Source organism: Arachis ipaensis, chromosome B05 (assembly GCF_000816755.2).
Source record: "Arachis ipaensis cultivar K30076 chromosome B05, Araip1.1, whole genome shotgun sequence".
NCBI lineage: Eukaryota > Viridiplantae > Streptophyta > Magnoliopsida > Fabales > Fabaceae > Arachis > Arachis ipaensis.
In genome coordinates this window covers 81,784,456-81,795,210 of record NC_029789.2, presented here as the reverse complement: position 1 = coordinate 81,795,210, position 10,755 = coordinate 81,784,456, and the positions used below count along the sequence as shown (strand labels likewise).

The 10,755-nt window shown below is 39.7% G+C and overlaps 1 protein-coding gene across 1 annotated transcript; it reads right to left on the bottom strand.

The window, feature by feature from the left end:
• Positions 6,257–8,279, bottom strand: LOC107641917 (protein MOR1-like). The gene is made up of 6 exons (XM_021123843.1): positions 7,868–8,279; positions 7,444–7,554; positions 7,224–7,373; positions 7,044–7,145; positions 6,801–6,943; positions 6,257–6,281 (listed from the first exon to the last, which is right to left on the bottom strand). Exons 1-6 carry the CDS (start codon positions 7,979–7,981, stop codon positions 6,257–6,259), a joined length of 645 nt encoding a protein of 214 aa, XP_020979502.1. The 5' UTR covers positions 7,982–8,279.

The window sequence follows — 10,755 nt, the reverse complement described above, 5'->3', positions numbered from 1 at the left end:
TGCACTTGGCTTTGGTTGCTTGGTCTCTAGCGCTCAAATAGAGAGCGCTACGCTCAATTAGTGAGCGCTATGCCTTGGCCTCTTGATGCCCCTTTGGTGAGTGCCACGCTTTTGTGTCTTGGGTCACGCTTTTCAAAGCGTGGCCTAAAGTCCAAAGCGTGCTCTAACTTCAAAAGTGTGCCAAAATCCCTTTTGTCACCCTTTCTTCACCTACAAATAATCAAAACAACCAATCAAAGCATCTCCAATTTCACAACAACTAATTCTAGCTTAAACCTTATGATTTTGTGTCAAATAATTAATGGTTGATTGAATTGACATAACCATGTAGATTCACTCCAAATCACTTACTTATGATGCAAGAAAGTGCATAAAACCTAACGAAACAAGTGAGAAATGCTTGAAAAACTAGCATAAGATGACTTGTCATCAAGACGCATACACATCACTCAAAATTCATTTAGCTCCAGAATTGAACTTTTTATTACCACGTTGGGGGTAACGTTGGATGTCCAACGCTCCCTCCAATGTGAGCATCAACTATTCATGCAGAGTCTTGCTCTGCTTCTCTTCTAACATTGGAGGCAACGTTGGTGGTCCAACTTGGCCACCAACGTTGCTTCTTCTTCATCTTTTTCCAAGCTCCTTCTTCAACCTTCCTCCATGCTTTCTTTCACCTATCATCAACCAATACATGCATCAAACCCTTGCTAAATCATGAGAATTCTCCTCATTCTTAGGACACAAGTAATTATAACATAATTCTCATGATGGTCAAACTGGCGTTTAAACGCCCACCAGAGACCTTTTTCTGGCGTAAAACGCCAGAACTGGCACCAAATGGGCCCAGAAAGTGGATTTTTGCACTATCTGCACTTAGTTACTTATTTTCTATTGTCCTTCATGAATTAACGCAAGTACTATTGTTTTTCTTTCAATTAACACCTACTTCTTCTCCAAGATATACTTTCGTACTCAATTCAGTTAAGTCAGAATAAAAGGTGACCCGTGACAATCATCCACTATCTTCGTTACTCCCTTAGCCAAGATCTGCGTGCCTGACAACCACAAGCGGTCTACATGATGTTCAACGTAGTCATTGGACGACAGCCAGAGTATATTCTCTTGGGTTTCTAATTCACGGACCGATTTCGTGAGGTTGGAACCTTCTTGGTATAGGCTAGAACCAATTGGCAGCATTCCTGAGATCCGGAAAGTCTAAACCTTGTCTGTGGTATTCCGAGTAGGATCTGGGAAGGGATGACTGTGACAAGCTTCAAACTCGCGAATGTTGGGCGCAGTGACAGTGTGCAAAAGGATACAGAGATCCTATTATGACGCTAGTGAGAACTAACAGATGATTAGCCGTGCAGTAGCTGTACCTGGTATTTTTCATCCTAGACGAAAAATCTGACAGTTGATTAGCCGTGCAGAAATCGTACCTAGTATTTTTAATCCGAGAGGATCATACAGCTTGCCGTGGAAGGGAGCACGCATGATTGGAAGAAGACAATAGGAAAGCAGAGGTTCAGAAGTAACAAAGCATCTCCAAATGCTTATCTGCAATTCCAACCAATGAATTACATAAGTATGTTTATTTTGTTTTATGTTTTATTTATCTTTTAATTATCAAAACCTCATAACCAATTGAATCCACCTGACTAAGATTTACAGGATGACCATAGCTTGCTTCAAGCCTACAATCTCTGTGGGATCGACCATAACTCACGTAAGGTATTACTTGGACGACCCAGTGCACTTGCTGGTTAGTTGTGTAGAGTTGTGAAAAGTGTGATCACAATTCCGTGCACCACGCACGTGTGAATTTGAAGTTGCAAGGCAACGCGTGCGTGTACATGACGCATACATGTGGATAGTGAAATGGCCAAGGCAACGCGTACGCGTCGATGCTTACACGTGATTTTTTTAGTGAAATCGTTCCTGGCGAATTCAGAGGAGCTTCTGGCCCAATTCTGAGTGGAATTTTGGCAGGAAAAGATAAAAAGGACCAAGGATTGAAGGGAATGATCATCTTGAGATTGTTTGACACTTTTTACACTTTAGTCTAGTTTAGAGTTAGTTTCTAGAGAGAGAAGCGCTCTCTTCTCTCTAGTATTAGGATTAGGATTAGGTTTAATTCTCCTCTAGATCTAGGTTTAATTCATGCTTTGATTTACTATTCCTCTTCAATTCCTTGCTCCTCTACCTTTGCTTTCTCTAGTTTTGTAATTCACTACTTGTAATTATTCACTTGTTGATGATGTACTCTTGCTTCTTTTATTTTCATCTTAATGCAATTCATGTTTTATATTCCATTGTTGTTTAATTGAGTTGTTGTTATTGTTTCTTCATAATTGGAGAGTTATAGATTTTCCTTTCTTGCAATTCTATCTTGCCTTGCTTTTGTGCCTTCCAAGTAATTGACAAAATGCTTGGAAGGATGTTAGAGTAGATTTTAGTGTTCTTGGCTTGGGATGGTAATTTAGGTGAACTTGAGTTACTAATGTCCAAGTGTTGGTGATTGGTGTTGATTGACTCTAGCGTTCCCTATATTAATTAGTGAGAAGGTTAGGACCTATGAATTAGGATTAGTGTAGCTCATTTGACTTTCCTTTATTCGTTAGAGGATGACTTAATGGGATTAATCCTTGCAATTATCATGTTGTGGTTAGTGTCAAGGAAAGATCCTTGACCGTCATCCCTTGCCAAGACCTTTTCACATTTGATATTCCATTTACTTTCTTGCCATTTATCTTTCATCTTCCTTATTCCAAAACCCCATATACTTGTTCCATAACCAATAACAAGAACACTTTCCTGCAATTCCTTTGAGAGACGACCCGAGGTTTGAATACTTCAGTTATTAATTTTAGGGGTTTGTTACCTGTGCAACCAAATTTTTGTATGAAAGGATTCTTTGTTGGTTTAGAGACTATACTTGCAACGAGATTTCATTGAGGAATTCTATACCATCAAAAATTCATTCATCAAAATGGCGCCGTTGCCGGGGAATTGCAATTGTGTGCCTTGTTATTGGTTATTGTATATATGTGAATATTGTGAATATGTTTGTCTTTCGTTTCTTTGTTAGCTCTTGCTAGTTTTAGGATTTGGTTTTTTTGTTTCTAATTAGCTCTTGTTTTTACTTTCCATTTTCACTATGAATTCTCAACCATTTGGCTATGAGTTCAGTTCAAACTATGTTGTAGGAAGTGAAAATTACAATGGGAATATGCATCAAGGATGGAACAATCAAAGGTGGGAGGAGCCTCAAGCATATGCTCAACCTTCTTGGCAACAACCTCCACCGACTCCTTATAGGTATAATCCCACTCCTAATGCAAATTAATCTAATGGCTATGGTGAACCCCCTTGTGACTATTAACAACCACATGCCTATGAACCTCACCCTCAACATAGGCCTCGACCATACTCACACCCCTTTTCAGCAAACGCCATTCCATGACCCTTATCCATCGTATAACCAATCACCCTTACCACATCCTTGTGACCATTATGTAAGAAAATCTATAGAGCCGCCATAATTCCAATGCCAATACTCCCAAGAACCACCTCAATACACATCATCTTTATATTTCCATCAAGTGGAACCACCTTCCTATTATGATTCCTTTCTCTACAATAATGAACCTCCTGATGAGTCTGAATTCACACCCCATTCAAAAATGGTGAATCAGTTCTTTTGGCAAGTGCACCAAAATTATTGTCAAGTAATAACCCATAATGGAGTGGGATCGTATCCACAGAGATTGGTAAATTTGAGCAGTGTTAATCAATTGATGAATTAGTCAAGCGGACAGATAGCTTGTGATTGCAGAATTATAAATGACAGAATTGTAAATGGCTAAAATATAAAGGAAAGTAATAAAGTCCAGAAATGGAAATGGCAGAATGTAAAGTGCAGAATCATAAATGACTTAATTGTAAATGGGAATGGGGAATTGCAAAATGTAAAAGCAAGCTATAAAGAAAGTGATAGATAAGAATGGGAAAATTCATTGAGATCAGGAGATGTTGTCTCTTTGGATCAATTCTAGCTTATATCCTCTTCAATCATGCAACTCATCGACCTCGTGGCAATCATGATTGATTGAGCCCCAATCCCTTGGTGTCTTAATCTCTCATATCTTGATCAATAGCCAATTCCTTGGTAATTGCTCATGAAGAGAGATATGCTTGGTCCCTGATTATACCACACTTTATCATAGGTCCAAGTAGAGGGAGGATTATATGTCACCATATCCAAACACCAAAACCCAGATCCTACTCAAGTGTGAGAAGGGATTTCAAGCATGATTTCATGTTTCCTTTCCCAAGGTTCCCATGAAACCCATTTCGCATTCAACCTCTTTTCCAAGATAATTGAACACTAAGCATTAAAAACGAAATTCCTTCTAGAAAATCAAAGAGAAGATGAAGAGAAGAAGAATTTCACTATCATCAATCCATCAAGTACAACAGAGCTCCCTCTCTCAATGAGAGGGAATTTAACTATTCATAGCTCAAAGAAAAGTACTAAAAATTAAAGAAGATGATGAAGTGTAAAAGTGAATTTAAAACTAGTCTCTCTAACTGCTTAACCCCTTTTTCAGTACTTCTTGGGGGTGTCTATACTACTCCTAGCTCTCAAAATAAAAGAATTACAAAAGTGAAAAAGGAAAATTACAATTTGGAGGGAAAAGAAACTCAGTAAGCGTGACTTCCTAGCTGGCATGTGGCTGGCGCTTCAGTGGTGTGTCACGTGCTCCTCCAATTCTGGCTTGGCTTGCCACGCCCAGTCCCTCAAGTGGCACGCTCTTCTTCAATAACATCCCTGGCGTGCCACGCCTTAGAGCTTAAGTGGCACGCCCAGGGTCTTTTAATACTCATGTAGCCTGGCGTGCCACGCCTTCGAGCTCAAGTGGCACGCCCTAGCCTCTTTCCTCTTCTTCTTACCTCCGGAGACTTGAACTAGCGTGGCACGCCCAGGGTCTAGTGTGCCACGCCTTTGCTGCACGCTTGAACAAGCTCTCTGGAAAGTTGAACTAGCGTGGCACGCCCAAGGTCTGGCATGCCACGCCCTTTGTAAGCAAGTGATTCTTCTGTTTGGCGTGCCACGCCACGAACTCAAGTGGCACGCCCCAATGGCTTTTGCTTCCTGAATGACACTGGCGTGCCACGCCTGGGATTCAAGTGGCATGCCTAAGTGAGGAATAGTGAATGGCGTGCCATGCCCTCGACACCAAGTGGCACGCCCATGTATTTGGCCTCCTTCATCCTTTCTGGAAACTTGTACCAGCATGCCATACCTAGAGGCTGGTGTCCCATGCCCATTATCTTGCCTTGCACTACAAGAAAATAAGCTTTTTGCCACGCTTTTAAAGCGTGCCGAAAAGGGCAAAAAAACGTACCGATAGCTTTTCGCCACGCTTTTTGAGCTATCGGCACGCTTTTGAAAGGGTCACATCTGCGAGCGTGCCGATAGCTCTATTGCCACGCTTTTTCGATCTACTGGCACGCTTTGTTTTTTTGCCACGCTTTGATCTATTGGCACGCTTAAAAGCGTGGCTGTATGTATAACCCTGTAGCCACGCTTTTAAAGCGTGCCTAAAAGTAGACATACGGCCACGCTTTTAAAGCATGCCTAAAAGTAGATATACAGCCACGCTTTTAAAGTGTACCAAAAAATAGATATACAGCCACGCTTTAAAAGCGTGGCCTAATCCTTTTCAAATAAAAAAAAGAAAAAATAGAAAATAAAATAAAAATATTAATAAGTTAATCTTTAAAATAAAATAAAATACTAAAAAATTAATCTTCCATTGATTTATATGAATTATGTTTAACACCATTAGTGGCATTCAATTGGTTTGGTAATGATCATCACAATAACAAACTGATAGCACCAAACTAATAAATAATAATAATCACTAAAGTGTTAATCAGGGGTGCAGCAACATGAGACCTAAGATATATTAGAAAGATTAGATAATATTTGAATCCCATTTTGGTGTAGACAGCCAATAAAGAGAAATGTCTGAAGTGAAAATGTCTGAACTGAAAAAAAAAACTGAAGGGGGAAAAAAGAGTTGGATGTAAAGAAGAAAATGGGATTAAAAAAACATTTATACACAAATAAATTAAGAGCTCTGTGTTTAGAAGCAGAAGTAAAGCTTTAGCGGCCATAGGAGAAAACACAAATAAAACATTTCTAGATCCTGCACTTATCCAATTCTGTGTTGTAAAGTATATTCAATCACCTGTTAGAAGCAGAAACAAACCTACATGTAGTAAATAAATTGTTGTCAGTTTACTTGTACATACTAGAGAGTAGAGACAGCCACAAGTAAGCCTAGACACTTTATTAGCATTTGAAGGCCAATGGAATATCAGAACTAGGCTCAAATAAGAAAGGCATATTTTCATTTTTCAATAGAAGATCCTTTTTATTTAATGGCACAACCAGTGAAAAAGAAATACTGAAATGGTTACGTTATTCTGCCACAGGATGTTTGACAAGGAGGAGGAACATTTTCAATCGTAATGTTTAAGAGATATTTCCATGATTACTTAGGTTCCTAACATTGCCATCAAGACAACTTTACAACTCATAAATGATAATTACATTTCTCAGAACTTTTTTATTATATATGTCTTTTTTGAAAGAAAATGTATTCATAAGTCTATCGACAAGATCTATGTATTTCTCAAGTCCACAAATGTTCTGCAGCAACATGTTTTACATGGATACAGTGAAAGCAAACAAGAATAATATATTAAAAACGACAGATGTAACATACCCAAGTGCAACAGCACTATCCTTTTGGCTATTTTGTAAGACTTCAAAGAGCTCCTCCAGAGGTGCCCTATAGTCATTTAGTCCTTTATTAAAGAGATACACCAGGGCGCTATACAGGCCATGCTCCCGACATAATGTCACCACCTCAACAATGTATCAAATATAAGCACTCAACAGTTAGACAGTTAGGCCAATAGAAGAAATAAAGGGCAAGGGAAGAGGTTTTAGAAGAGCTAATAACAACCTGATTAAAATCCAATGATGAAATATCCATGTGAAGTACACATTGCTCAACCCGCTGTAACCACCCTTTAGCACTATAATGCTCTACCAGTTCTTGTATAATCTTGAGAAGAGGGATAGAAATACAAAGAAGAAAGGTATTAGAAGAATTAAGAATGAAAATTCAAAAGCCAAAACTTACTGTCATTGCAGTAGAGGCTGGCTTTAGAAGTTGTGCAGCTTTAGCAAAACTGCTTTGCACAGAAAGTTGCCTAGATAACCAATCAAAAAGGTCTTTACGCCCTTCCGCACCAAGTTTAGAATCCATCAAGGCAATTGTAATATAAGGAACCTACAATAGTAGCATACTCAGAGGATAGACACAAGACAGAAGAATCACTTAACAAAAGATTGAAACAGACCATTTTATCAAGATGAACAGCAGCAAGCCACAAATCCAAAGTATTGAGTGCACATTCTCTCATGTGCTTCTTGTTGTCACCAAGGGATTTCAATATATCAGCCAGAATACCCTGAAACAAACAATAAAGCATAACTTGAGATGACAACACAAGATTATTAACAAGATAGAAAATACAAAAGCAGAAAACGATCCAACAAGAAATAATCAGAACAAATAATCAGAACCAACAAGAAATAATCATAACTGAAAATCCTAAAAACAATCAAAATAGAAACAAATCCTCTAAAAAAAATCAGAACAAATAAATAAAAAATCATAACAAAAAATTAAATAATTTAAAGCTTAGCAAAATGAGAAAAAAATCAAATAATTAGAAGTTTAGACAAATAAAGAAAATAGAAAATCAAGTTAAAACCCTAAACCAGGAATCGAATCTTTACCGCCACCGCCAGAGATGCATCCGGCGCCGAGCTCGACAGAGATGCCACCGATCGTTTCCTTCCAGATCCTGCCGCCGATTCATGGATAAACACCATAGACGTCGGCACTAGCAGAATGAAGGTTGGCGCTGACGGGTTGCTGCTGACGAGCGGCGCTGACGAGTTGCGCTGACGAGTGGTGCTGACGGTTGGCGCGACACGTGTGAGAGAGGGAGACGGTGGCGTGGGGCATGAGCGAGGAGGGAGGGATGGACGTAGGTGCTACGACGGGTTGGAGGGAGGGGTTGTGACGGGTTGAGAGAGGGAGACAGCGGCGTTGTTGGAAGAGGGAGTTATGGCTGTGTTACGGTTGCAGAGATGAGAAGGGTGAGTGATGGCGAGCTAGGGTTAAATGATTTTCGAAACAAAGTGTAGTGTATGTTGTTAATGTTATTACTTTTAGTCTAGGTTTATATGTTAACACTTAGAAAAAAAAAAGTGAAGTGTGAAAAAAATGGGTGGAAACTAAATTTTGGAAGGAGGGAATTCTATGGGTATGGTTTTTGAGGGTGTCTAAATAAACATAGGATATGGGCACGCTTTAAAAAGGTGATAATTGGAAGACTATTTAGTCACATTTTGCAAGCGTACCGGTTTCCCTCTATGGCCGTGCTTTTTAAGTGTGACAAAAAAAAGCGTGGTCAAATCACAAATTATTGGCCACTCTCATAAAAGCGTGCCGATTTCCCTCTATAGCCACACTTTTTAAGCATAACAAAAAAAGCGTGGCCAAATCACATTTCAGTGGCCACCCTCGCAAAAGCGTGGCCATTGACCACTTTTAAGAACGCTTTAAAAGCGTGGCAAAAAAAAAGTGTGCCAACAGGCCTTTTTTCTTGTAGTGTTGGTTCTAACAGTTGGTGTGCCACACCCAGCACTCAAGTGGCATGCCATAGTGAGATTCTTGGACTGGCGTGCCATGCCTTCGATACCAAGTGGCACGCCTAAGTGAGATTGAGAGCCTGGCATGCCACGCCTTCGACCTCAAGTGGCATGCCCAGAATTCATTGGCCTTCAGCTCCTTCTATGGGATTTAGTACCAGCATACCACACCATACTGCTCAAGTGGCACACCCATACAATTGTGGACTTCTCAAGCTTGGCGTGCCACACCTGGTTCCTCAAGTGGTACGCCTAAGTGACTTTTTGGAGCTGGCGTGCCACGCCTTCGATACCAAGTGGCACGCCATGGTGATGATTCCTCCTGGAGTGATGAGCTGGCGTGCCATGCCCCTTGGCTCAAGTGGCACGCCTATAGTAGGTGATGCGTTAGGCGTGCCACGCCCAACCTGGCATGCCACGCCCAACCTGGCATGCCACGCCCCTTTAGTGTCCTCCATTGTTGCTCTCTGGAACTTTGTACTAGCGTGCCATGCCCAGTCCCTGGCGTGCCACGCCCATGTGAATGCTTGAGACTCCCCTCTGGATTTCAGTACTGGCATGCCACGCCGGTGCATTTTTTGTGACGTTTGCTCCAAGTGGCACGCCAGTTTCACACGCCCAGCTTCTTTGTTGCTTTCTTCCCATTTTTGAGGTCTTTTTCACCTGATATTCAGCACAACTCATCTCAAAGCAATGTACCATAATATTCATCAAATAATGCATGAATTGCAATGATCAAATGAGATTTATGCTCTTTTATGATCCTCTTTATGCAAAAAAGAAGGGTAGATGATGCAAGTCATCACAACACCAAACTTAAGTTTTGCTTGTCCCAAGCAAATCAATGTGAGTATGCCTTTTATAAATTGAGACCTTGGCCTTGACTGAATGCAACATGACTAAGGGTAGGACTAAGTGTTAAACACATGTATGAATGTTTTAATGTCATAAAGAACTCTTAGATCTTTGAGGGTTCTATCAAGAATAAGCTTCAGGGGTCCTTTCTATTGATTGTCACCTTTAAGTAGTAAGAGTTGTTTCTCTTTCTTTTTGGTTGTGCTTTCTTGACCACGACTCTAAGTGTTCTGTCTCAAGACAACCCTTTAGTAAAGCTTTCAATTAGCACTCCCAAACTAGTTAGTTTTAGGGTACTAGGTGTTGAAGCATCCTTAAGAATTTACTTACCCAGGTCTCTTCTTAAAACATCTTCACCACAAGCTTTCAGCCCATAACACACAGATTAGAGGCTATAAAGTGGGGGAATACATCCATTCATAGGGGAGCTCGCCAATTTTCACTTTCCATGATTTAGATTTAGTTTGAGAGAGGTTCTCTCCTCTCTCTCTTAGGATTAGGATTAGGATTTAGGACTTCTCTTAGTTTGTAAGAGTGACTCTCGATCCAGGTTTAATATTTACTTCAATGCTTTTATTCGTACCTATAATTGTTGCCAACTTGACTTATGAAACCTTTCCATGTTATGATTTGAATTAATGATTATTTGAGGTATTTCAGTTATTGATTGCTTTCTCCTTAATTTGTGTTACCATTGCTTTCTATCTAAGGATATTTTTATTCCAACAATTTTACTTTTTTCCCTTTTGGTCTTGGTTAAGAAATCAGTAACTCAACATTATTAAACTCAGCATAATTGATAATCGTTATCTTGCTAATTGAACTGAACTTCAATAATCCCAACTTTTTCTTAGGAAATAAATAGGATTCGAAGGTCAAACTAATTAGTCCCTTGACTTTCCTTTACTTTAGTAAAGGTTAACTAAGTGGAATTTAGATTCAACTTTCATTATTGTTGAGAGAGATAACTAAGTTGGACTTCCAATTTCTCTTATCTTGCCAGAGGTTTACTTTAGAGTATTTATTTACTTTAAGTGCCATCTACTTCACTTGTCATTTAAATCACTTACCTCTCACCTTCTAAACTCCGATTA

Excerpts from the sequence above, each read along its gene's own strand:
- LOC107641917 (XM_021123843.1), bottom strand. The coding sequence starts at position 7,981 with ATGGTGTTTATCCATGAATCGGCGGCAGGATCTGGAAGGAAACGATCG. Across the intron at positions 6,944-7,043 it reads CATCATTGGATTTTAATCAG|GTGGTGACATTATGTCGGGA; the intron begins GTTGTTATTAGC and ends TACATTGTTGAG. Across the intron at positions 6,282-6,800 it reads GATAGTGCTGTTGCACTTGG|GTTTGTTTCTGCTTCTAACA; the intron begins GTATGTTACATC and ends TACTACATGTAG.